Below are 27,949 nucleotides of genomic sequence, written 5' to 3' on the forward strand. Positions count from 1 at the left end.
TGTTTTCCCAGCTCAAGATGCAAATTAGCAATGTGGGCATGTGTGCCCATCATTTTCCTTCGTCATGATCAAAAAATCATGGACAGTATATGACCGAATTTCCAATGTGTTTTGCTGGATGCCAAGGTCCCCCATTGGCAGTGCAGACATAAAAATTCTCCCTGTATTGTCAACAGGACCTCTCCTGGCCACTTTTAATCATGTCCACCAAACATTGTTGGCACAAGAAGATGTATTCTTTTCTGACTACTGGCATCTGCTAGCTGTGTTAGGTTACAGAATGGTCAAGGGCAATTCTTCGTCTTCAAAAAGGTTTAACTAATTGTGTTTATTCACAATAGGGTGTTTGGGTCACTTTTTAAATTGGGGAAAGGAATTGCTGAATGTTGCTGGTTACCCTTTTTGACGCATTACAAATAAGCCAACACAACCAACATTACAATTTCTGATCTTTGGCCGGATTTTTTGGCCAGCGGTAAACAAATTACATCTGCATTTGTTACATTTGCAGTTGCCCACAGACTTTCTATAGGCTTTTGCATTGACTAATTACTGTGATTAAAAAGCAGAAATGGGGTCGTTTCCCTGTTTGAAAAGGAAAGCATCCTTAATCAATCATATTGAAGGATCTTTATTGAGGCATGCAGAGTCTGAACCAGGAAATCCAAGTTAGAATAGCTAATAGAATAGTTAGAATAGACAAATCATTCAGGAAAAGTGAAATATAGAGAGATAAAAAGACAGAAAGAAAGCACTTTCATTTTTAATAATTTCCAACAATAATTAAAATTCTAAGGGAATGCGCCTCCACACTTGTTAAAGTTAAATTTCAGATTTACTTTCTAATAATGATAAGCAGCGTTAGACTCATTGGGCGGAATTATCCCATAATGAAACTAAGTGCGGTGGCAGGCGGTTTCAGCAGTGCCCAGCGCACTGTCTGTAATGGCGGCAACTCGCATCTGATTCTGTGCTTGGAGCTTCATTAATTATGCAGAGGCACACATCGGTCCGAATGACTTGGCGGGTCGAGAGCTGATTCGTCCACTCCAAGTCAGCTGGTGGGCTCGAAAGTCCAGGCACCATATTTAAACGCCAGCCCAACACACAATCTCACGTTCTCCAGCCCATCAGAGATGTCTGGCAGCCAGGAGAGGAAGGCTGAGAGTCTGAGCAGAAAGGTACCATCCCATTTCATGCACCAGGCCCTCCAGGCCTTGATCAGAGGGGCGCAGGTGCAGAGGCAAGTGTTCTATCCCAGGGATGGCTGTAGGAAGCACAGCAGCCTCACCTCTCCAGCCCGGGAAACTGTCGTGGAGCAGGTCAGTGCAGCTGGCACCCGTGCCTGAAGTGCCACCCAGTGCAATAAGAGGATGAATGGCCGCTTCAACATCCTTCAACATCAAACTCTTATCATGGCATCATGCACTCAAACGGATACTCTCTTCAGTGGTCTTGCGCAACCATTAGTGGGGGCACATACTAACACTCATTCTCTCACCGAGACTTTCACGTTACCACCATCCCATCTGCACCATCCCCTGCAGGAGTCAGGGCAGGGCCCTCGGGCACCCATAGGGAGCCTCCTTTCAGGACAATCCAAGAGTGTGCAGCTGCTCACAGCCCCCTCTGCCTGTGACCCCATCCACTCCAGCTTCTCGGGCCACAAAGGGCACTTCTCCCCCTAAGCAGGTGGCCCTTATCAGGCTGGGGCCTCCAGGCCGTGGGCCATCAGAGGACATCACCAAGGCCATCGTGAACATCCGGGCGTAGCAGTCAGCAGGCTGTGGATGTGGGGGTTGCACCCAGGTGTAGTGCTAGAGTTAGGAAAGTTAAGAAAAGTTGATGCCACTTTTGGGTCATGGGTGTGCTAGACATGTAAATAAATTGCACTTTTGTTAATACATTTGATGGTTATGTGAATATTCCTGTCAACTGAAGGCGTTGTGATTTTGTACTTTGGAGTACTCTTATTTCGAGGTTTAGCCTTCCTCCCACTCAGTGTCACACTGTGAGACTCACCTTCCTGTGATGTCAACCTCAGTTGAACTAGTATCCAGACCCTTTGTGTGATGTCAGGGAGATGTGTTTAAATCTTTTTTGCAAGCGTGTGATGTAAGCGTTTCTAACCCTTCTTCCTTAAAGAACACCACTGAGCGAGGGTAGCTCATCAGCATTGATAATCTAGTGGTATGTGTGTCTCCTCAGTGGTAGTGGCAGAAGAAAAGACATGCATGGGAGGAGGAGATCCCGAGGCACGTCCACATCTCAGTCACAGGCATGTTTGCATCATTAGATGGCGGCGAAGATGGCATCGCTCTTCTTCCTAAGTGGGTTGCCAGTTCCCAGAGTAAGTTCACTCACAGGGCGCCATGGACCAAAGCAAAGATCATGGCCCGGCGCTTCACGAGGCAATTGTGAATGCAGGACTCGTTCTCGCTGCAAGTGGGTGGACATCCCTGAGTTGAAAGAAGATGGCATTGAGGGCTAGGAGAAATGTGGCCATATTTCCTCACTTGACTTTACTCTTCCTGGAGCCTGTCAATGATTAATGTATCACAGGCACGTCTCCCACGTCTTCCTTCCTCCACGGCGTGATCATGCTCGTACTGACACTCAGCAGCCTCCTGTGGTTCCTGGGCCTCTAGATCTTCATCCTCCTCCAGGTCATCCTCTGGCAGGGGGTCATCTCTTTGCATAGCCAGGTTGTGAAGGGTGTAACAGACTGCGATGATGCAGGAAATCCTGTCTGGAGTGTATTGGAGTGAGCCCCTGAGTGGTCCATGCATCTGAAATTCAACTTCAGAAGCGCTATGGTCTGCTCTATAAGGGCCGCATGTGGAGTTGTGAGCAGCATTATACTTCTCCTCAGAATGACTGAGGGCAATGCACCAGTGTCATCAGCCAGCATTTCAGTAGGTACCTCTTAAGCCCAAGCAGCCATCCCTGTAGATGTAATGACCCCTCGAAAATCTCAGGTACCTGAGAGTAACTCAGGCTGTAGGAGTCATGGCAAATCCCAGGGTACCATGCACAAACATGTAATATGTGCTTCCAGTGATCTCACACCAGGTACATTTATGGAATGATAGCCCTTGCGGTTTATAAACAATAGGGCCTGTTGCCATGGAGCCCGTATAGTCACATGGGTGCAGTCTATTGCACCCTGCTCTCTTGGGAAGCCTGAGATGGCGGCGAAGCTGGATAATCTCACAGCCTGGCTATCTTCATCCAGAGCAAACCTGAAATAATGATGGGCCTTCCTGTAAAGGGCATCTGTGACCTCCTTTGTGCATGGATGTGTTGCAGACTGAGAGATGCTGCACAGGTTGCCTGTTGATCCTTGGAAAGAACCAGAGGCGAAGAAATGAGTGCTACGGTCATTTCAAAGCCACTGGCAGGGGTTACCCTCCAACTCCACGTGGCGTCAGGTCTTCACGAAGAATGTGGCATATATGATGTACCAGATTTTAAAACAAGCGCAGACGTGCACAGCATTGCTTCTCACTCATTTGTAAATAGGAGACTCTTGGATGATAAACACCAGGTCCAGCGAGTTGGCCCCGTTGTCTGGGTCTTTCCTCCTGACCCTCCTATTCATGCTGTGACTTTGATTGACCATGTCCCTCTGCTTGAACTGCATGTGGAATCACCTCTCCCTCCTTCGCCGCCTCCATTGCATTAGGACCCTGACAAAGGCAGCATTGAGCCCTGGATCCATATCTGCTTTTGCCTTCTGTCTGAAAGGAAACATTTAAAAACATTAATGATTCAAGGGGCAAGAAAGCGAAGCTCAGAAGGTGACACATTTGGAAACAGTAAGGATCCATAGTTTTTCCTGCCCTACTTGCATGATGGCTGATGCCACCTTGCCCCTGAGACACTAGCACACACGCTGAGGTGACCAAGAGGCATCGCAGATATGTAACATCTTGAGCCCTGCGTGGGATGCTAAAGTTTAAGTGAGATGAGTGACCCAACCTAGCTCTGTGCTCCAATCTCTGATGTGGCATATTAATAACCAGACAGTTGCTCATGGTCAATGAGTGGATGCTCTTTGGTCCAGTAGGAGTGTCACATCCGTTGAACATGTGACAGGCCTTTATTGATGGGATGCCATATATCATGCAGCTGTGCTTCCTTCACTATTGCCTACATTCCCAAATTCTACATTCCTATGTGTTACCCTTAAGATGCAACAACTGTGATGTGTAGCCAGAGTTGTGAGCAGCCCTTTAACAGTGTTAATGAAACCATTGGCTCTAAGTGGCTTTCATCGCAAAGAGATATTCCTCCTTTTCTTTCTAGGCAGGCTCCTGCGGCAACAAGAGGTTAGAGGGTGACCCCAGAAAGGCCCCCATTGTGTTCACCCTTCCCCCTCACTGCCATTCCACTGCTTTCCCTCCCTGTTGCCCACATCCTGTTTGTCAACCTAACCCTAGCCTCACAGCTCACCCCCGGTTGAAGTGCTAGTCTCTGAAAGTGTAAGCCTGTATGAGTACCACAGCACAGTGGTGTTCCTCGGGACAAGGAAAGCAAAGAGAAGGAGCAGTCCAACCCTACAGCCCCAACGGAGTGGTGTTCATCGGAACAAGCCTGGCACTGTGCTACGGCAGGTATGTTCCACTCACCTCGAAGTTACCATCGAACTGAGGCCCGACTTGTGCATGCCACCCTTTTTCAAATGGATTTGAGGATGACATAATTTCCCACTGTAACGGAAGATTGGAAGGCGTGGCAAGATTCCGGCGAGCAACTGTTCTAATGAGCATTCATGACATGCTAATAAATGCAAACGGCGTTCACGCCACTAGTTGGCGGGATTACCGACCTGCCATAGACACACCGTTGGGAGAATTACAGCTTGTTTTTACGACAGCGGATTTGTGACTTCTTGCCTGCCGCTGGATTCTCCGCTCCCACCTGCCATGAAACCTGCCACAGGCGGGATGGGAAAATTCAAGCCACTGTTACTACCACAAAATCTGAGCCAATATGTTCCTTTACATTGTGTGTTTTATCTAAACACTAATTGTTTTTTTCTGTGTACAATTCTCATTTCACAACAAAATATTCTTTAGCTCATTTTCTGTCTTCATTATGCTCAGAAAGGAAAAGCACATCTTTGCTGTGGTTAAAAGTCTTCTTATGGTGCACGTAATATACATCTTGTGAAGAGTCATACGGACTCGAAACGTTAACTGTGTTCCTCTCCGCAGATGCTGTCAGACCTGCTGAGTTTTTCCAGCTATTTTTGTTTTTGTCTTGTATAAATGTTGTGCTTGTATAAAATTGGCGTTGCAAAAAGATTAATTGTTTAAATCCTGTTTTTTTTTTAACATGAGCTTCCTTGGAAAGGTATTTTAAATAGGTATAATTCTAATCATTGTACAGCATGAGAAGTTTGTGGAGTTTTTATCGATTAGAATTGCTTAGTTTGATTTTCATGAGGTTTCACATCACAAACCTGCCATGTGAAAACTGCTCTTGAAGTGATTTTAACTACTTTCCCATAAAATATGAATCACAACAATTGCCTGACATAGTGCACTTGTATACAGTGAATGACCTATTTGTAATTGCACAAACTATTCCTGTGGGCAGGCCGCTTGCTTGGGTGGAAGTGTATGAGAGTTGTTGAAAGTATATGAAAGGCTGTATTTCCTTGGCTACATTAACTATGATGCTCTTTCTGGTTGTATTCTCTTGAAGCAACTACACTTGCTGTTAGTATTTGTTCCTCTCAGCATTGCATCACAACTGACAAGTTTACTTTTTTGTGAGCAAGGGAAGTCCTTGAAACATTTCTATATAACATATAGACTTCAAAAAAGGAGCTGGGAACCAGGTAGAGTGGAGCATGAATTACCGTTGCTCTTTTTTAAGTTCTGGGGCTTGTAATTAAGTGCAGCAGAGATAGAAGACTCAAGTTAGCTGAAAGGAGATTATATCCGATAAGTGTGACCAATATCAATCCAGTTTTTAGTGAGTATGAACCCATAAGCAAAAAGCTGGCTAGAATTCACTTGGCAATCCCAGCTGCAGAGACCATATGGTTGAGGAAATGGGGAATTCACAGTACTATAACATGACACATCAGGACAAACTCAGTGGAGCTTCACTGCATATGATCTTGCTGTGGTTGATCCAAGAACGTTCTGATTCTTGCATTTTGTGCTGTGTTCCATTCACAAGCTCTGGTACTCTCACATGTATTAACATAAAGATATTACTGAGCTACCATGAACCTGCTGGTATTTCATGCAACTCTGACATGTTAAGAATGAAGTTTTGGGGTTTGGCTTTCAGTTTGTTTCCTTCATCTGTCCATTTAGGAACATGCGTACCCTGCTGATGAGTTGATGCCACTGAGCTGTCGAGGAAGAGTTCGTGGATTAGAGCCAAGTCGTGGTGATGTTGATGATGCCTTAGGAAAGTATGTTCTAGAGTAGCACATTCATAAGTACTGTTGTTTGTGACTATAAAATAGTAAACTGCATAAGAATAGTGAGTATGTTATACTCTTTTTTATTAAATTTTAAATTAAGGTTAACCTGTAAGTCAAGTACGTCCAATAAGTAAGTTTGTGATCCTTCTATCTTCTGGGCACAAAAAACAATCTGAAATAATTTTCCATAATTTGTGTATAAATATGTTTTGCATATACAGACCTTAGTGGTACTCATTCCCTGTAATGACTATAAATAATATTTGGCAAAACCTTTACTTGGGATATCCTGTAAATAACTTGATGTTGCTCAAAATAACTGTTCTAACAAGATCAACTTTGGTTCGGTGGTAGCATTCTTAGCTGAATCAAAAAGGCACAGGTTAAAGCCCCCTCCCGACACCTGTGGACATTGTTTAGGCCAGAGGTGGCAAAACCGTGGCTTGTGAGCCGCATGCGGCTCTTTGACACTTTGACAGTGTGGTTCATTCCTTGCGCTGTGAAACCCAATAATTGTGCATTGGAGGGAGGTAAAGAGCTGGATATAGCCTCGACCAAGAACAAATTCACAGATGGAGAGAACTGGAGGGCAGGCAGCAGCACTGGGAGGAGGGAGAGAGGACAGTTAAGATCAAGGAATCATCCCAACACCGTTGCTAGATTTCTTTCGTAGTTTCCCGCTGGTCTTACATAGGGCCGCATGATTCTCAGCACCAGTTTCTGCGCCTCCCTAACCTACCCTCTCATTACTGGCCCTTCAACATGCAGCCTCAATTTGGAAAGGGAGGAAACAGGTGTAATACAGAACAGGATTGTAAGAATCTACTGTATTGGGGCACAGGGACTTTGACTCAAATTTGTTATTCAGTAGGTGGTTACAACTTTTTTTCCAAGTAAAATCAAGCAGTGATTAGCCCTGATAATTTAAGCAAACATATCAACATATTGAGTACAGGTAAAATGTAACAAATAAATCAGATATAGAAACTAGCATGGACTTTATGGCAATGGAAGTTAATACATATATTAGTAAACATTTGTGCACACATATGCTTTTTATACCATTTGCACTTACATTCTTTTAAAATATATTTTCTCACAAAACTGTTTAATAGTAAAAATGTGTCTGTAAAGGTTGTCCATGTCTTTTGGCTCCCTGAAGATCATTGTATGTGGCTCTAAGGTTCAGAAGGTTTAGCTACACCTGATTTAGGCCAACACTTGTAGTACTGAGGGAGTGCTGCACTGTTGCTATTGCCATTGGATGGCATAGTAAACTGAGCCCACTCTGCTCTCTTGAGCAGATGTCAACAATCCCAAAATGACATTCAAACAAGACCAGTGGAGTTCTTTCGATGCCCTAGAGAACAACTATCCCTCAACCAACATCGCTGAAACAGATCATCTGATAATTTATTTCATTGCTGTTTTACGACATGACTTCTGCAAATTGGCTACATATTTCCTTATGTTATATTAATGTCTACACTGCAAAAGCAATTCTTTTTCATTCATGGGATGTGGGCGTCGCTGCCTAGGCCAGTATTTAATGCCCATCCCTAACTGTCCTTGTTCAGAGGGCATTTAAGAGTCAACCACATTACTGTGGGTCTGGAGTCACATGTAGGCCAGACCAAGTAAGGGTGGCAGATTTCCTTCCCTAAAGGACATTAGTGAATTCATTGGCTGCAGAATGTTTTTGGACATCCTGTGAGCATGAAAGATGCTGTGTAAATGCAAGTTGTTTAGATTTTGGTCATCTACACTACACTAGAGAAGATTTAAAGCTGCTAAGAGAGAGTAAAAGCTGCATGAACTCCCACAAGACACATTGACCCGCATTCTGCAGTCAGCAACAAAGCAACTCGCCACTGACCTCAGAAAAAGCTGCTCACAAAGATCTAGTGACCTCTGTGGCATGGATTTCCCATTTCCCAATGCCAGTTTAAACCTGGTGACAAGTCAATTACCATAAGGTCTTGGTGTGCAACAAGCAGTGATGTCAACAAACAGTTAAGCCCCAAACGTAAAGAAGTATTTAAACACAGAAAACCTGGAAGTTAAAAGCACTTAAAGGCATTCACTTTTAAATTTTCAGATAGCAGAATAAATGTTTACAACAGGATTAAGATAGAAGCTAAAGATAAACAAATGTTAAAAAATTTAGATTGTCGTTTTAAAAATATCGTGATATTTGACATTCCACAAATATAACATCATCTTTTCAGTGCCAGGAAGAGTTTAGCAGTAGGTAAGAATTTAGTACACCATTAAAATTCCAGTTACACCTCACCCAACAAGGTGTAAATTTTTGAATGGTTTTTAACAGGAGACTAATAGCAGATGAGTAGAAATTCTCATCAGTTCAATTATTTGCGGTCAGGGTAAGCTGGATTTGGTCAACCCAACAGGGGTCACACCCGCCAGTCAGAGAACTGGTGGGGAAACCCCATCAGGATTCCGGAATCTCCTGGAAGTCCCACCTGCTGCAAGCTGCCAGCCAGTCAGAGGCCAACAGCTCTCCATTGCATGTCAGTGCCACAGGGAGCAGTGGCAGCAGCTGGCAATGTTTCCACCAAAAGCCCAGGCTTGCTGAGGGACCCCAGGCCCAAGATGAGTATGGCTGGATGGGGATCTTGGGGTGGTGGTCAGAGAACAGAAGGCTCAGAGGCAAGGGGTGGGAATGGCTTTCAGCACACCTCAACTTCCCCCCTCCACCCCACTCCGGCACCCCCCCACCCATTCGATCAGGTGTAGAGTACCTAATAACGAGGGACCCTCCTGGTAGGCCGCTGGCAAGCCCAACACAGTTTGTTGGGTGGCCTTCGGGAGGTACAGGAAAACTGTCCTGCTCCCATTTAATCACTGATCCATCACTGAATTGCAGTACGTTCAGGGATAATTGGTTCATCAATGAGCTTAATTGAAATCTCTCTGCCAGCGGCCAGGAATCCTGCGTCAGTACTTCCACCCTCCAACTTAATCAGGAAAGGTTTTGCCACTACAAGGAGATGGATGTGGCTTCTCCCGTGATTAAGTGGGCCTGGCTGCCAGTTTCAGTGGAGTAATGACAGTCAGTGATGATGCTTTCATTGCCATTACCACCGTAAAATCCAGGGCAAGTATAATGAGAAGCCCTACTATTTGTGTTGGTGAAACAACATAAATTGGTGATTAAGTAAAAATGCCAATTAATAATCATCTATGGCTTTTAAACTTTGTTCTTTAACCATTAACTTTTAAGTAATTAACCTCAAATCTTTTTTCCTCGCAAAGAAATATTGACAATATAGTGGCTATTTTTTTCAATTGGATTTTAATGTTCCTGACAGTAATCTAATTTCAAAAAGAGTTTCTGATAATTCAAAGCCCAAATATAGTTTGCAAAGGCCTACATGTGATCTGTCAGGACAGATTCATAAATTTAATTTGACTTTTTATTTGGTTTAGCTCTTTTGAAAATCTTAACTATTGAATGCAGCTGAATAGAGAGTATAAAATACTTAATTTCAGTTAAAAGAGCAATGGCAGTGAAGACTGAACTTAAATCTTGCCAGTACCAAAAGAAATGTAATTTGCTGATTTAAAATGGGAAATTTGGCTCCCAGCCAAAATAATAACTGTAGACCATGCACTAAATTTCACATCTATAAATCTTGTCTGCCACTGGGATTTTGTCTCATCAAACCTGCTTCTAAGTAACTCTATTCATATTTACTCTTGAGCGTGCAATGAAAACGCAGTAGTCATATAAAAAGGTTATATCAGCCACGACATCTAGTAGTCAGAATTTTCACTTATTTTCTTTCAAATCCCTAATTTTTTTTCTGCATTGAGTACTGATTGACCATGTACAACAATGTACTACATTAAGACCGGACCTCATATCCAGGAAGCTCGGGACCAGTCATACATCGGATTTGGGTATTTTACAGATTTTGGGTCCTAGGCCTAGCATGTACTTATAATCCATACAATAAAGAATAAAAGGGTTGTATTCAAATTGCTACCCAGGGCGCCAGTTCCGAATGGTTCTCGGATCCTTCTGGAAGTTGGGATGCTGGATAAGGGGTCCAGTACCTGTAGTGACTCAAGTACTTAGATGATTGATTTGTTGGGAGGTATATAATCACCAGATTCTATACACACACATGCCTAGTTTCCTTTCGAAAGGAGCCCTTCTATTAATGAATTACTGAGACCTAAAATTTCCTTTTTTTAATTCCATGCCTCAAACCAAATTTTCAAAGTTTGCATTTGGATTTCAGAACAAAGTGCTAGGCAATAAAGTGTTCTTTGAATGATTGCAGGAAGTTTAATGCTTCAGATCTAAAATAAAACCATTCTGAAATGGTATGACTGCAGTTGACTAGTTCATCCTTTTGAACACTGATGTGGCAGCTGCAAATTCCTGAAGCTGGCTGTCTTTAATACTCAAGGAATGTGAAGTTTGTACTCAAGTACAAAGTCTGCATCCAAACTTTGATGATTTAGAAACATTTGACAAGGCTTTCCCTTATTTAATACAGTTTATTTTATGTTTTAAGAGCTTCTTAAATATACTTTTGCTAGAATACTTGGTGAATATGCTGTGAACATATCTATCAGCTGCACTGAAAAAAATTAACATTTTGGGTCATGTTCCAATTAGCACTCTACTGTAAGTTTGCAAAAACTATTAACCCCGAGTGAGATCCACTGCTTTTAAAAAATATGTGTAGATTAAAACAGGACCTCGGCTGGTGTACCATCCATTTGCATTGTACAGGATAACATGCTTTATAGCAGTCTAGCTGAAATTTTGGCTTGATTTATATTATAACTTAAGAAAATGTAGGTTCACTGACAGCAGAGGAAGGAAACTCAAAGTTTAAAATAAAACACAATTGAAATTTTTATCCATGCTAAACTATTTTTTCATCTTTATCATTTTAATTATGTTTTCATTTCCAGGTTTTCACTCACTCTTATTGATACACTAGATACACTTGTTGTAAGTATTGTAACTTGTTCTGATTTCATGGGGGTGGGGGCTGCTGGGTGGGTAAGGGAAGTGGTTTGCTCCATTTTTGTCTGATCAGTTTAGCGATAATTTTTTGTTTTTCAGCTGAAACAAATACATGAATATGTGAAAGTATTGGGCTGCTGGCCCAATTGAGTTCAGTGTAAGCTAATAGCTAAAATCCATAAATTATTGTTGACACTTGGACCCACACATCTTAGACCCCCTATAATTTTTTTGTGGTGAGATTTGTCTAACCTTAATTTTTTTTTGTGGCGATTAACAGAATTCATGCCAATAGATGATAAGAAAGTAATTTAAATGTGGATTCTGTGGTGTTAGGATTTTCGGGACTGTAAGGGTTGATGTGGGACTGGGGAAACAGTACGCCCACATTATGATGTAGAGGGTCACATGGGAGTAGTAGAGTGTAGGAGTAAGTCTGGGAGAAGTTGGCATGAAGATAGCACCAAGTCAGGGCTGTATCCCTGTATATGTATATAGTTATGTGTTATTAATTGGTTGATAACAACCATACAAGCCTCTAGACCTCCTCATGAGACAACATACAACAAGATCGTTGGAAGATGTTCGCAGTTGTTTTTCCTTTAACTTGTTACGACCGGTTGAGGAGGAGTGAACTGGCTCCCCTTTATTTCAGCCCCTTTGGTTAGTCACAAAAAAGGTTTTTAAAATTTCCTTTCCCCGTGAATGCCTTTTCCAATCCAAATGTATTTATTTGTTAATAAGGAGCCAATCAAACCAGGTTTTTGTGAATAAAAGGAGTAAGTTTATGAGTTGCTAAACTAAAGAAAAGATAATAAAGACACAATCTCTCTCACACACAAACAAACAAACAAACAAACACATGTAAGAAAGTTAAAGTCCAAATAAAAGTTAAAAGAATATACAATTATGTACTTTTTCTTGTTTGTGAACGTTGCAGCCATTTGAGGTGAGGTGCTTTCCTTTTAAGATTCTAGGGGAGAATTTTCCCCTGGTTGGGAGCGGGAGCCAAGCCAATCGCCGCCCGTGATGGGCTGCATGCTGCCATGTCACCGCACATCATTTTACATGTCGGCGTGTGGGGCCCACCCCCACACGCCGAACAGAAAATTCTGCCCCTGGAGTCGAATTGAAGTTCAGGTACTGCACTTTGCTCGAGACACTCTTGGCTTTGGAGAGAGAGAGAAAGAGAGAGATTCCTCACTGTCTTTTCCAGATGACTTTAATGATTTCTCTCTCTTTCTGGCTTTGCAAAACCAGGTCTTAAACCATCTTTGTATATTCGATTAACATGCTTCACAGTCATTGTTGTAGACCAAGTAATCACCGTTTTTTGATCTTTCATCTCAGAAACTTTATGACACATTTTTGAGATAGTGTAAATCAACAAGGTTTGGGATTATTTCGTCCTCCACAGAGGGTTTTGAGTGTGATGGGTGTAACTGGCTGGGTAGCAGTTCCCATTGTTTTGACAAAATTACAGTGGATTAAAAGTCCAGTACTTCACATTTTTAATGCCTTCCTTTGAAAAGTCCCTGTTTGACGTGGACCTTGACACCACTCAGGTGTGAAATTCCATGCAACACCTCAGAGCAGAGCAGAAAAGTGGTCACTTACAATACAAGACATCAGGTGACTGCTGGGGTATCCATCTTTGGTCAGTGTTTTCTTTTGTATTTTCTTTTTTAAAAAATGGTCCTCTTTAAACAGTTAAATATGTCTTTGGTTAGTTGGTGAAGTTATAGGTAGATCTCACTCAGTCATCATTTCCCGCCGCTGTGTCAAACTTAAGGGAGAAGTTTTGCTTTTTTAAGTTGGGGGTGGGGCAAACTACAGTATGCATTGCAATAAATTATTTCTTAATTTTAAATACCAACAGTGAGAAATGTTAAAATCAGGAATAATTAATTGTGTGAAAGAAATCTAAATAATAAACAAGTTGTGCATTTATTAATGTGGTTTCAGGCAGATGATGGTTTACCTGGAGTTCAGTGGTCCTCTTCATGCTGTAACTCATGTTGAGTTCTATGAATACAAGTTCAGTGTACTGTTACTTTATGGGGAAAAGAACAGTAGTTTGGTTGAGAACAATTTTTACTTTGTGTGATCATACAATCCCTTTTGTTTTCTGTCTGGCTCTACTGGGCCAAAAGGGCAGGTGGCCAACTTTAGGCCATTATGCCATTATGCATTGTCCCCCAGTTGGGTAGCAATACTGAGCTGGGAATGATCACCCATCTAATCTGTATTTGGTATTTTTTCCTACAAGTTTTGATTTTGAGTCTCATTTTGCCATCTGCTTTGCCCAAGCTGTCATTTCTGAAAATTAGATACAATAGTATTTTATTCTGTTTCACCCAAAGGTACTAAACAAACTGGATGAGTTTGAAGATGCAGTGCGAAAAGTGATACTGAATGTCCAATTCGATAACGATGTTGTGGTCTCGGTGTTTGAAACAAATATCCGTGTGTTGGGGTGAGTAAAGCTCTTCATAGATGACCATTTTTCTGAATTTACAGAACTGGCCAGTTACAACAGTGACATCATTGACTTTATTAAAGTGCTACCTTTCATACAATGCATTTCTCAGCTTCATTTTGTAAAGCAGTGTGGCAACTGAACGTCCATTGCCACGAGAGTGCTGGAGAGATTGGCATATGGGGCAGAATCTTCACCTCGGTGGGGGGGACGTGCGCCTGACCCATTCAAGCTTGAAACGAGCATCCCGACGTCAACGCACAGTCGCACAATAGTTCGGTCAGCACGCCCGCCGACAATTACAAGACCTGTTAAGGCCATTAAAATATTAATTAACTTAAATTTTTCGCTGCCCACCCAACCTTGCGGCTGGCAGGCAGGTAGGCAAAAAGACCAAGCGGCCTTTGCACTTTTTAGGAAACCTCATCCACGGGTGGGATGAGGTTTCCAACAGGAAATAAAAATAAAATAAAAAATTTTACATCTCATTCATAACATGTCCCTGCTCATATGACAGAGTCACATGAGGGGACATGTTTTTTAACATTTAAAGATTTTTTTCTTTTTCAGAACTCATCTCCCTGAAGCAGCTCTGTGCCTCCATGGAGCTTTTCCCCGCTCACCGCCCCGCCCCGGCACAGGCAGCACTGAGCACTGCAGCATGCGTTTCACGCTGGGTGGGCCTTAATGGGTCCGGCCCCGAATGTGGGCAGCGGTCGGCTTCCTGACCTCCCCTGCCAAGCCCGCCCAACAAGGGCAAAATTCTGCCTATGGGTTTTCTTTTCAGTGGGTTTCCAAACCTTAACTATGTGAGGGAGGAATAATTCTTGGACAAGTCACCTTAGACTATTGTTACTACATTTTTGCCAGATTAAGGTGAATATTGTCCAAGGCCTGTGATTATACTCTCTCAGGGTGTTTGAGCTTTAAAATGGGGAGAGGAAAAGAAACCTTGCAAACTACTGCGTAACAGAATTTAATCAGCATCACCTTTAACAGCGATACTCTGAAGTATTGAATAACAGGCCACTAAGAATGCCAGTGTAATTTTTTTCACTGCAAATAGCAAATGGCTAGTTAGTAGCACAGCATATTGATGCCATCACATGCTATCTCATAAAAGGTATTGCAATATGGCTTCACAATAGGTGGCTTCAAATTTTCTGCACAATGTGCTTCTAATGTCACAGATCATTGGAGGAGATATAAAGCAAAGGCTTGACACCTTTCCTGAAGTCAGCTAGAGCTACTCCAGTATACTTTGTAGCCTTTGGCTATAACTGACATTGACAAATGTCATGTTCAGTGATAATATGTGGCACCAAAAACAAATTAATAATTATCAAAACAAGTAGAATAGCAAATTGGGTGAAAGCTATTTAGCAACATTTCATTCTGATTCGAATATAGCTTTGGTTGAGCAAACATTAAGGGGAGATGGTGGTAATGTCACTGGTCATGCAATTCAAAGGTCCAGACTAATGCTTTGGGGCCCTGGGTTCAAATCCCACCTGGTGGAATTTAAATTCAATTATTTTTTTTAAAAAGCTGGAATAGATAGCTGGTCTCAGTAATGGTGACCATGAAACTATCGTCGACTGTTGTGATGTCCTCCAGAGAAGGAAATCTGTCGTCCATACCTGGTCTGGCCTACATGTGACTAGATCCAGTGGTTGACTCTTAGCTGCCCTCTGAAATGGCGTAGCAAGCCAGTCAGTTCAAGGGCAATTAGGATTAACACCCAATAACACCCATGTCCCATCAAAGAATAAAAGAAATATGGGAATTACTCAATCCACAAACTGTTTTCTGTAATCCATGCAGACTGCATTGTCTGTGTTCTGGCCTACTTTGTTCAATGCTTATACACATTCTGTGTAACTCTTTGTTTTAAGTCTGCACTTCTAGTACCTGTAAACTGGGGTTTTGCACCTGCTCATCAACAATTGTACACTTTGATGGGTGGAAAAATCACAGGTTGGTAAGTGTAGAAGTGAAATATCCTGGCTTAGAATTCTAATTTAATTAAATAGGACAAGTACCAGCAATATGACAAAGCACTCACAATGCTAATTTAAAAATTAGAGGTTAGTAACTTTTAAAGGAAGCTTGAACTCTGCTCAGTATGGGGACTCATTCGCTACAAAACTGCAATTTCTTTGATACTTGTTATGAAGAGTATTTACTTCCATTGCAGTGGGTTGTTAGGAGGTCATGTGATGGCAACCATGTTGAAAAGCCATGGAAACAAGATGAGTTGGTATAAAGATGAACTTCTCCACATGGCTAGAGATGTAGGATATCGACTTTTGCCAGCTTTTAACACCACAAGCGGACTACCATACCCAAGAGTAAGTACAAAGGAATAAGTACAATTATGATAAAAGCAAAATACTGCGGATGCTAGAAATCTGAAATAAAAGCCGAAAATGCTGGAAAAACTCAGCAGGTCTGGCAGCATCTGTGGAGAGAGAAACAGCTTTAATGTTTCGAGTCCCTATGACTTTTCTTCAGAGCTAAAGAGAAGTAGAAATGTGATGGATTTTATACTGTTTAAGAGGGGGCGGAGCAAATGGAGCAAAATAGAAGGTCAGGGATAGGTGGGAGCTAAGGAGAAATTTGACAAAGATGTCATGCACTCAGGACAAAGGGGGTGGTAATAGTAGTGTTAAGGACTAAAGAAGGTGCTGATAGTGACATAAAGATAAATTTTGGTAAACACCTTGTCAAACACCAAGAGGGAAATGGAAAGCAATGAAGGTGAACCTGGTGAAATAGACAAACGGAAACCCGGTTGGAGAGAAGAACAGTACTTCTTCAAGGTAGACGTTCCTGGAAGAGAAGTGGCAGTGAATTAAACACTAAGATAAAAGCAAAATACTGCAGATGATGGAAATCTTAAAGTTTTAGTAAACACCTAGTCAAACATCAAGAGGGAAATGGAAAGCAATGAAGGTGAACATGGCGAAAGACTTACCTTTTATGCCACAATCAGCACCTTCTTTAGTCTTTAACATTACCATTAACACCCCCTTTGTCCTGTGTCCATGACATCTTTGTCAAATTTCTCCTTAGCTCCCACCTACCCCTGACCTACTATTTTGCTCCACCCCCTCTTAAATAGTACAAAATCCATCAATTTTCTACTTCTCTTTAGCTCTGAAGAAGAGTCAAACGGGCTTGAAATGTTAACTCGACTCGAAAGGTTAGTGAAAAGTTTTTAAAATTATTTTTAATTGTAGGTCAATCTGAAGTATGGAATCTTGAGCCCTCTGTCCCGAACAGGCACAGAATCGGACACTTGTACAGCCTGTGCTGGAACCATGATTTTGGAATTTGCGGCTCTCAGTCGCCTAACAGATGAATCTATTTTTGAGGTAATGCAAGTTTATTGAAGTGTTTAATTAATTTTGAATAATCTTTATATTTTGTTAGCGTCATGCTATTTTCAATTTTCTCTCCCACTCTCCCAAGTACACCTTCATCAGATTATGAGCATTCATTTACTTGCACTAAGGAAATGCTAAACTCAATCATTCAATTTAAGAGTGCTCAAAAGTGTATTTCATCCTATTCCCCTTAAATGTTCGCTGACACAAGTATTTTTGTTGCTCTGAATAACTTGTTTTGAACTTTTGATGGCACTTAGTTTCTGAGCTTGCTCCAAGGGTTCCCTAAAAACTTAATGGCTTACTTAAAGTTTGTAAATCTTTTTTAGTGGTTTGCAGAAATCTGTTCTCTTGTTGGCTTTGCCTGTGTTGTATTGGCAGCTGTATTCTGGGGCCTTGAGGATTTTCAGCAAAGTTGCACTCTTTCCAAATATCACTGTGGAATGATTAATTTATAGTTGCAAATCGACTTCAAAGAACCTGCTAACTATGGTATGAATCTATTCTAATTGTAGATCAGAATCAAACTTCATCCTCAGGAGGAAATAAAACATGTTTTCCTCCGATCAATTAAACTCTATCTTTGCAGATGTTCCTCCAGTTTTTGCTGAGGTAAATAGCAGAACACAAAGACAATTCCTTTCATTCAGTCACAGGATGTGGACATTGCTGGCAAGGCCAGCATGTATTGTTCATCCCTTGAAGGCAATAATGAGCTGTCTTCTTTAATTGCTGCAGTCCATGTGGTGAGGGTACTCCACTGGTGCAGTTACGGAGGGAGTTCCAGGAATTTGACCCAATGCCAATGAGAAACAGTGATATATTTCCAAGTCAGGATGGTGTGTGACTTGGAGGGGAACTTGGAGATGATGGTGTTCACATGCACCTGCTGCCCTTGACCTTCTAGCTCAAGCCTGCCTAACCTTTTTGCACGGAGGGAGGGGAGGGGGAGCCATATTTCCATTTTATCTCACTTTGAGGGACCAATGAGCAAATTTCGGAAAGATCTATGAATTTCAAAAAAAAGTTGAGTATGGAGAAAAGAAACAATTTGTTGAGCAAAAATAAAGCAATGTCAAAGCAATCAATTGATCATTTAAAAAAGAGTAATTAATGAAGAAGACCATTAAGAGTGTGAGATGGCCAGAATGTGTGTGTCCGGCTCACTGCCAGTCTCAGGATGCTCAGTCACTCACCCTCACCTACTGTGTGAGTGGGTGTGACTATCTGTTGGTGTGTGGGGTGAGGGTGAGCAAGAATTCTGATACTGGGCATGAGCCAGACACATGAACACACACACAGGGTTGTTGGGTATGGTCAAGTGACAACCATTCGCTGACTCATTCCTCAGGGCAATGCCTTGAAAACCAAGATAAAGCTGCCTGGTTTAAATTTCAAACAATAGGTTGGAGTAGGAAATTTAAGTGGTACTTATATTTTTATTTCTTTTCCATTTCATGATGCTTTTTTTCCCCGTAGGAATATGCACGGAAAGCAATGGATTTTCTGTGGGATAAAAGACAGAGAGGCAGTGATCTTGTAGGGACAGTGATCAACATCCACAATGGTGACTGGATCAGGCGGGGTGAGCTTAGCACATTATCTAATTTATCTTCAGGATACTGATTGTAAATTATACTTTAGTTCTTCTGCACTATGTAAATCTCATGTAAATTATTTGAATTACGAGTAAATGAGGAGTGCACACTTGTAGCATGCAAGCACACACACATACACCTTTCACAGCCCACTTGTCCTTTGCAAACATTGGGTGGAATTTTACGCTGGCGGGATTTTATGGTCCTGCCGAAGTTGATGGTCTTTTGAACAGCTTGCCACTTTATACCACCCCGGCCACCACAGGGCTGTAAAATCCCACCCATTGTATTTGTGTTTCTATAACCTGTTCTTCACCCTGATCCTTGCTTTACAACACTTATCTAAATGTCAGTAGAATACTTAAGGCATCAAAGGAAAATATCTGGGCCTTCTGCAGCTTCTTATTGATTTAACTTCCTCCCTGGTTTTAAAGCTGGCCTTTAAATATTAAAAAATGTACCATAGTTAACTGCATTGTTTCAGTTGGACTTGTAATGTGCAATAAGACAGGATTAATTAAAGACGTCATAGTAAAAGATCCTCTAGGCAAGAGTGATCATAAAGTGATGGTTTGAAAGTGAGAAATGTGAATCCATACTTAGTGTCTTAACCTTTTAATTGCTTTTATTTAAGTTTATGAAGACAGAGTTGGCTAAAGTGGACTGGGCAAAGAGGTTAAAAGGGAAGATAATAGAGAACCAGTGGTAGACATTTAAGGGGGAATACCTAATAACTTTCAACAAGACATGTTCTTGTGGAAGAAAAATTCTATCAGAAGAATGCACCGTCTGTGGCTAACTAAGGAAGTTAAGGATGGTATCAAATTGAAAGAAAAGGTGTACGGTGCTGCAAAGATTAGTAGATGCCAGAAGACTGGGAAAGATTTAGATATTAGCAAAGGATGCCAAAAAAAAGAGGGAGAAATTGGAGTAAGAAAGAAAACTAACCAGAAATATAAAAACAGACAATAAAAGCTTCCACAAGTATGTAAAAAGGAAAGTAATGTGGCTAAAGTGAGCATTTTCCCTCAGCAGGTGAGACTGGGGAATTAATAATGGGAAACAAAGAAATGGCAGAGGCCTTGAAGAAGGTATTTTGCATCCATCTTCACAGTAGAAGACACAAAAAGCACCACAAGAATAGTAGAAAATCAAGAGGCAAAAGGGAGACAGGAACTTAAAATAACCACTATCACTAGGTAAAAAAGGTACTGGGAAAACTTGTAGAACATAAGGCTGACAGGCCCCCTGGACCTGATGACCTGCATCTGTGGCTCTTTAAAGAAGTGGCTGCAGAGATGGCAGATGCATTGGTTACAATCTTTCAAAATTTCCTAGATTCTGGAACGGTCCCAGCGGTTTGAAAACCACAAAGCAACATCTCTCTTCAAGAAAGAAGGGAGACAGAAAGCAGGAAACCATAGGGCAGTTGGCCTAACATCTGTCATTGGGAAAATGCTAGAATCCAATATTAAAGAGGCAGTAGCAGGACATTCGGAGTTTTACACATTTATAGTTCAGAGAAGATTCACTCGACTGATACCTGGGATAGGGGAATTATCTTATGAGGGAAGGTTGGACAGGCTGGGCCTGTATCCATTGGAGTTTAGATAAAAGAGAGGTGACTGGGCGATGCTGAAAGGATGTTTCCCTTTGTGGGAGAGACTAGAACTAGGGGACGTAGTTTAAAATTAAGGGTCCTCCCATTTAAGAAAGAGATGAGAATTTTTTTCGCTTGAGGGTTGTGAGTCTCTGGAACTCTCTTCCCCGGAGAGCGTTAGAGGCAGGGTCATTGAACATTTTTTGGGCAGAGGTAGATAGATTCTTGACTACAAGGGAGTCAGAGGTTATTGGGGTAGGCAGAATGCAGAGTTGAGGTCACAATTGGATCAGCCATGGGCTGTAATTTTCTGTCTTTGTTGGTGTGGGTGTCATAGCGCGCGTCAGCGGACAATATAGCAGGAAGACTAAGAATCAGTTTCACGCGGTTGTGAAACCAGTTTGTGATCGTCCGTTCCAGCCATCAATGGCAGGCCGCATTTCCCACTGCTGAATGTCGTGAATGTTATTTTAATACATCTGCATATCGTTATAATCCCTACCCTCTAGAATCATTCCCCCCATGCTGGATCATCCGGACACGTTGGTGTGCAATCATGCCGGTGTCTTTCACAACAGCAAATAAGCAACGTGCACCTGGTGAGCTGCACTTTGCTCAGAACTTTGAGGTTTGCTTGCCTATCTTTCTTCAGGCAGCACTCGCGGTCATCAGCGCCAGGCTTCGCAGGCAGCACCGCATCACTTTTATGGGGGCTCACAGGCAGGCCTCTACTTAGCAGATCAGCCGTAAGGCAGGAGTGGCTTTTAAACAGCTGCAGGGCTAGGGCTTACTTGAGGAAAGGGAAGAAGTGGTCTCAGGCAAGGGAAGAGGCTGCAAGGTGAAGGCTGTACTGGGGAAGTGGGGTATCCCAGGGTGTGTGGGGGATGTGCAAGTGGCCTCAAGAGGATGCAGGCTGAGGAGGCAGTCTCCAGAGAGATGAGGATGTGTGTGAGAGAGTGAGTGGTGATGTGAGGGTGTGTGTGAGAGAGTGAGTGGTGATGCCCCTTGAGCTGGCAGTGAGTGAGATGCCAGTGAATGTGTGATGGCCTTGTGAGTGTGTGAGTTTAGAGTGATGAGATGGTTCCCTTAACCTTCTGGCATGGATAAGATCATTCATCCTCTTTCTGCACAGGCATTGACCACCACTGCCACCGCCTCCCAAGCTGGAGTGGTGAGATTGCTGGACGTCCTGTGGCCAGAGCGGGGGTGGAGGACATCACGGCAGGCCTCCAGAAGGCATTCCAGTGATGGGTCACTCAACTCATCTTTGCTTTCAGGGCCATGTTTTCACTGGAGCAGTCCAGGGCTGCCAGCATTGAGAACTGTGTGCACGGCTGCAGTTTAGATATGGCACCTGGAGTGAGGAAATGCTGTGGTAATAGCGTGGAGGGCAGTTCAGAGGCCACCCGCCAGCGAGACGACGTGTTTCCTGTGGCTGTATAATTAATGAGGCAGGAAGAGGATGATGTGGCACGAAAAGCCGCTATTGCAGCCAGCAAGTAAAACGCCCTTTTTCCTGCCCCCTTCCACAATTAGTGCAATCTGAGATGGAGCAGGCGCAAGGAGCCAAATGGCCTACTCCTTCTCCTAATTCATATGTTCGTATGTATATTCATATGACATTTAGAAAATCATAATATAATCAGAGTCAACATGGTCTTGTGAAAGGGAAATCGTGTTTGACAAAGCACAGTAGATAAAGAATAAAGTGGATGTAGTGTATTTGGATTTCCAAAAGATATTTTATAAGGTGCCACATAAAAGGTTACTATATAAGATTAAGAACTCATGGTATTGTGGTGATATTATTAGCATGATAGTGGACTGACAAACTGACAGGAAATAGAGAGTTGGGATAAATGGGTCATTTTCAAGATGGCAAGCTGTAACAGGGATCAGTGCTGGGGCCTCAATTATTTACGATCTGTATTAATGACTTGGATGAAGGGACCAACTGTACTGCAGCCAAATTTGCTGACGATACCTAAGGTAGGTAAGAAAGCAAGTTGTGAGGAGGATACAAAAATTCTGCAAATGGACACAGATAGATTAAGGGAGTGGGCAAAAAATTTGGCAGATGGAGTATAATGTGGGAAAATGTGAAGTTGTCTACTTTGGCAGGAAGAATAGAAAAGCAGAATATTATTTAAATGGAGAGCGATTACAGCATGCTGCAGTACAGAGGGAACTGCATGTCCTTGAACATGAATCAGAATAAGTCAACATGCGTGTTATCTGGCACTACCATCGTGCTAAATGGGATAGATTTCGAACAGATCTAGCATCTCAAGACTGGGCACCCATGAGGTGCCGTGGGCCATCAGCAGCAGTAGAATTGTACTCGAACACAATCTGTAACCTCATGGCATAGAATATCCCCCACTGTACCATTACCATCAAGCCAGGTGATCAACCCTGGCTCAATGTAGAGTGCAGGAGGGCATGCCAGGAGCAACACCAGGCATGCTGAAAAATGAGGTGTCAACCTGGTGAAGCTGTAACACAGGACCACTTGCATGCCAAACAGCATAAGTAGCAAGTGATAGACAGGGCTAAGTGATCCCACAACCAACGGATCTGATCTAAGCTCTGCAGTCCTGCCGTGAATGGTGGTGAACAATTAAACAACTCACTGGAGGAGGAGGCTCCACAAATATCCCCTTTCTCAATGATGAAGGAGCCCAACACACCTGTGCAAAAGATAAGGCTAAGTATTTGCTACAATCTTCAGCCAGAAGTGCCAAGTGGATGATCTATCTTGGCCTCCCCCGGAGGTCCCCAGCATCACAGATGCCAGTCTTCAGCTAATTCGATTCACTCCACGTGATATCAAGAAACGGCTGAAGGGACTGGATACTGCAAAAGCTATGGGCCCTGACAATATTCTGGCAATAGTACTGAAGACTGTGCTCCAGAACTTGCCGCACCCCTAGCCAAGCTGTTCCAGTACAGCTACAACACTGGCATCTACCCAACTATGTGGAAAATTGCCCAGGTATGTCCTGTACACAAAGTAGGACAAATCCCAACCTGCCCAATTACCAGTCTACTCTCGATAATCAGTAAAGTAATGGAAGGGGTAATCAACAGTGCTATCAAGCGGCACTTGCTTAGAAATAACCTACTCACTGGTGCCTAGTTTGAGTTCCGCCAGGTTCACTCAGCTCCTAACCTCATTACAGCCTTGGTTCAAACAAGGACAAAAGAGCTGAACTCATGAGGTGAGAGTGACTGCCCTTGACATCAAGGCAGCATTTGACCAAGTGTGGCATCAAGGAGCCCAAGCAAAACTGGAGTCGATGGGAATCAGAGTAAACATTTTCCGCTCATTGGAGTCATACGTAGCACAAAGGAAGATGGTTGTGGTTGTTGGAGGTCAGTCATCTCCGCTCCAGGACGCCACAGAAGGAGTTCCTCAGGGTAGTGTCCTCAGCCCAACCATTTTCAGCTGCTTCATCAATGACTTTCCTTCCATCATAAGGTCAGAAGTGGGGATGTGCAATCATCAGTGAACAATGATCAGCACCATTCGCAAATGCTGAAGCAATCCATGTCCAAATGCAGCAAGACCTGGACAATATCCAGGCTTGGGCTGACAAGTGGCAAGTAACATTCACGCCACACAAGTGCCAGGCAATGACCACCTCCAACAAGAGAGAATCCAACCATCATCCCTTGATGTTCAATGGCATTACCATCACTGAATCCCCCACTATCAACCTCCTGGGGGTTACCATTGACCAGAAATTGAACTGGGCTAGCCATATAAATACTGTGGCTACAAGAGCAGATCAGAGGCAAGGAATCGTGCAACGGGTAACTCACCTTCTGGCTCCCCAAAGCCTGTCCACCACCTACAATGCACAAGTCAGGAGTGTGACGGAATACTCCCCACATGCCTGGATGAGTGCAGCTCCCACAACACTCAAGAAGCTTGACACTGTCCAGGACAAAGCAACCCGCTTGATTGGCACCGCAACCACAAACATTTACTACCTCCACCACCGACGCACAGTAGCAGCAGTGTGTACTATCTGCAAGATGCACTGCAGGAATTCAACAAGGCTCCTTCGACAGCACCTTCCAAACCCATGACCACTACTATCTAGAAGGACAAGGGCACCAGATAGATGGGAACACCACCACCTGGAAGTTTCCCTCCAAGTCACTCACCATCCTGACTTGGAAATATATCGCCGTTCCTTCACTGTCGCTTGGTCAAAATCCTGGAACTCCCTACTAACAGCACTGTGGGTGTACCTACACCACATGGACTGCAGCGGTTTAAGAAAGCAGCTCACCACCGCCTTCTCAAGGGCAACTAGGGATGGGCAATAAATGCTGGCCCAGCCAACAAAGCCCACCTCCTGTGGATAAATTTAAAAAAGGTACAGCAACTAATTAGGAAGGCAATGGAATGTTGACCTTTATTGCAAGGAGAATGGAGTATAAAAGTAGGGAAGTTTTACTACAATTGTACAAGGCAATGGTGAGACCATACCTAGAGGACTGTGTATAGTTTTGGTCACCTCAGTTAAGGAGGGACTGACTTGCATTGGAAGCAGTTCAGAGAAGGTTCACTAGGCTGATTCCTGGGATGAAGGGGTTGTCGTATGAGGAAAGATTGAGCAGGGTGGGCCTATGCTTGTTGGAGTTTAGAAGAATGAGAGATGATCTTATTGAAACATATAAGATTCTGAGGGAGCTTGACACTGTAGATGCTGAGAGGATGTTTCTTCTTGTGGGGGAAATCTAGAACGAGGGGGCACTGTGTCAAAATAAGGGATCTCCCATTTAAGACAGAGATGTAGAGGAATTTCTTCCCCCAGAGGGCTGTTAGCCTTTGGAATTCTCTCCCCCAGTGAGTAGTGGAGGCTGGCTCATTGAATATATTCAAGGCTGAGTTAGACAGATTTTTGATTGACAAGGGAGTCTAGGGTTATGGGGGTACAGGCAGGAAAGTGGAGTTAAGGACACAATAAGATCAATCGTGATCTTATTGAATAGCTGAGCAGATTCAAGGGGCTGAATGTCCTACTCCTGCTTGTATTTCTTATGTTCTTAAATTATTCAGCCAAGCAATGATCTTTGTGTTCGTCTTCAGATAAATGAACAGAGTGTCAACATGTCATTTGCTTAGTAAACAGCCAAAGCTTAATATGTCAACAAGTTTGCAAAAAGTTATTATACTACCTATTGGAATACCAAATCTTTGTCTCTCAGTAGACTGATTAGCAGGAATTTATATGGATATATATACAGAGATAAAAACAAAAAGCTAAAAGCTACTGCGGATGCTGGAAATCCAAAACAAAACAAAAACAGAATTACCTGGAAAAACTCAGCAAGTCTGGCAGCATCGGCGGAGAAGAAATCAGTCAACGTTTCGAGCCTCCATGGCCCTTCGGCAGAACTGCAGCATAGTTTCAACAAGGGAGAAATATAAATTGGTTTAAGGTGGGTGGGGGGCGGGGGGGAAGAGACACATTGAGGGTGTGGTGTGAGCAGATAATCAAAAGATGTCAGAGACAAAAGGGTCAAAGAGGTGTTGAAGGTGGTGGTCTTTGTCTGAGAAACCGAGAAACCGTGTCCGGCCCATATCCCGCGCATCCTCCCTCACGCCTTCTCCTCCTTCCCAGAAACATGATAGGGTCCCCCTTGTCCTCACTTATCACCCCACCAGCCTCCGCATTCAAAGGATCATCCTCCGCCATTTCCGCCAACTCTAGCATGATGCCACCACCAAACACATCTTCCCTTCACCCCCCTTGACGGCATTCCGTAGGGATCGTTCCCTCCGGGACACCCTGGTCCACTCCTCCATCACCCCCTACTCCTCAACCCCCACTTATGGCACTTCCCCATGCCCACGCAGAAGATGCAACACCTGCCCCTTCACTTCCTCTCTCCTCACCGTCCAAGGGCCCAAACACTCCTTTCAAGTGAAGCAGCATTTCACTTGCATTTCCCCTAACTTAGTCTACTGCATTCGTTGCTCCCAATGCGGTCTCCTCTACATTGGAGAGACCAAACGCAAACTGGGCGACCGTTTTGCGGAACACCTGCGGTCTGTCCGCAAGAAAGACCCAAACCTCCCTGTCGCTTGCCATTTTAACACTCCACCCTGTTCTCTTGCCAACATGTCTGTCCTTGGCTTGCTGCATTGTTCCAGTGAAGCCCAACGCATACTGGAGGAACAGCACCTCATCTTCCGACTAGGCACTTTACAGCCCTCTGGGCTGAATATTGAATTCAACAACTTTAGATCTTAAACTTCCCCTCCCCCCATCCCCACCCCGTTTCTTTTCCCCCCCCACCCGCTTTTTTTTCAATAATTTATATAGATTCTTCTTTCCCCACCTATTTCCATTATTTTTAAATCTAAAACTAAAACCTTTAGTCTTTCCACCCCACCCCCACTAGAGCTGTACTTTGAATATCCTGTATTCCATTCTTAATTAGCACTAATTAGCAGTTTTCTCAGACAAAGACCACCACCTTCAACACCTCTTTGACCCTTTTGTCTCTGACATCTTTTGATTATCTGCTCACACCACACCCTCAATGTGTCTCTTCCCCCCCCGCCCCCCACCCACCTTAAACCAATTTATATTTCTCCCTTGTTGAAACTATGCTGCAGTTCTGCCGAAGGGCCATGGAGGCTCGAAACGTTGACTGATTTCTTCTCCGCCGATGCTGCCAGACTTGCTGAGTTTTTCCAGGTAATTCTGTTTTTGTTTTGTTTTGGATATATATACCTTGTGTTAGCTTAACCTGGCACTAGATAACCCGCATTTATACTAGCACATGTATTTTGATGGGAAAAATAGGAGTATTACTTTACCAAAAGTAAAATACTGCAGATTCTGGACAACTGAAAAAAAGAAAGCATGCTAGAGACACTTGGTATAACCTTACAGCCTGACTTCCAAATCAACCAGCACCAAGTGATGTGGAAACCCACCTTCTGGGAGGCTGTCTCAGACCAGGTGAAATGTAATGGTACCCTGATAGACAGAAGCATTTTAATAGTGCTCAAGATGTTCAGTTATTTCTGGTCACTTTATAAATTTGCTTTTCAATATTTTCATGGGAGAAACCACATGTGCTCTCTCAATATTGTAAATTAGCATTATATGTCGAAAAATGAATGTGCACAGCTTCTTTGTCACTGTTCTAGTCATTGCTTCTGTAATACTGATGTGCTCTACTTACCAATCAATAATGCCAATTCATGATATCTTTCCAACTACTTTTGAGGTGTTACTAACAGATTCCATTGTATTCTAAGACAGTGGAGTGGGTGCTGGAATAGATTCGTACTACGAATATCTGTTGAAGGCCTATATCCTGCTGGGAGATGATGTTTATTTGGAGAGATTTAATACAGTAAGTCTTGTGTATATTTTTCTTTTTAAAGGTATTCA

General features: G+C 42.9%; 1 protein-coding gene across 3 annotated transcripts in view; it reads left to right on the top strand.

Annotated features, from left to right (window-relative positions):
* Positions 1 to 27,949, top strand: part of LOC144685605 (ER degradation-enhancing alpha-mannosidase-like protein 3) — a 74,682-nt gene that overhangs the window by 5,707 nt on the left and 41,026 nt on the right. For 2 of the 3 annotated variants that reach the window (XM_078550286.1, XM_078550285.1), the window contains exons 3-9: positions 6,336 to 6,436; positions 11,402 to 11,441; positions 13,820 to 13,932; positions 16,133 to 16,286; positions 17,178 to 17,312; positions 18,804 to 18,909; positions 27,814 to 27,911. In XM_078550286.1, coding sequence (XP_078406412.1) covers positions 6,336 to 6,436; positions 11,402 to 11,441; positions 13,820 to 13,932; positions 16,133 to 16,286; positions 17,178 to 17,312; positions 18,804 to 18,909; positions 27,814 to 27,911 — 747 coding nt within the window. Of the gene's footprint in view, positions 1 to 6,335; positions 6,437 to 11,401; positions 11,442 to 13,819; positions 13,933 to 16,132; positions 16,287 to 17,177; positions 17,313 to 18,803; positions 18,910 to 27,813; positions 27,912 to 27,949 lie in introns of those variants that run through there. The other variant, XM_078550287.1, reaches the window with a different exon arrangement.

This window comes from Cetorhinus maximus, chromosome 10 (genome assembly GCF_964194155.1).
Source record: "Cetorhinus maximus chromosome 10, sCetMax3.hap1.1, whole genome shotgun sequence".
Taxonomy (NCBI): Eukaryota; Metazoa; Chordata; class Chondrichthyes; order Lamniformes; family Cetorhinidae; genus Cetorhinus; species Cetorhinus maximus.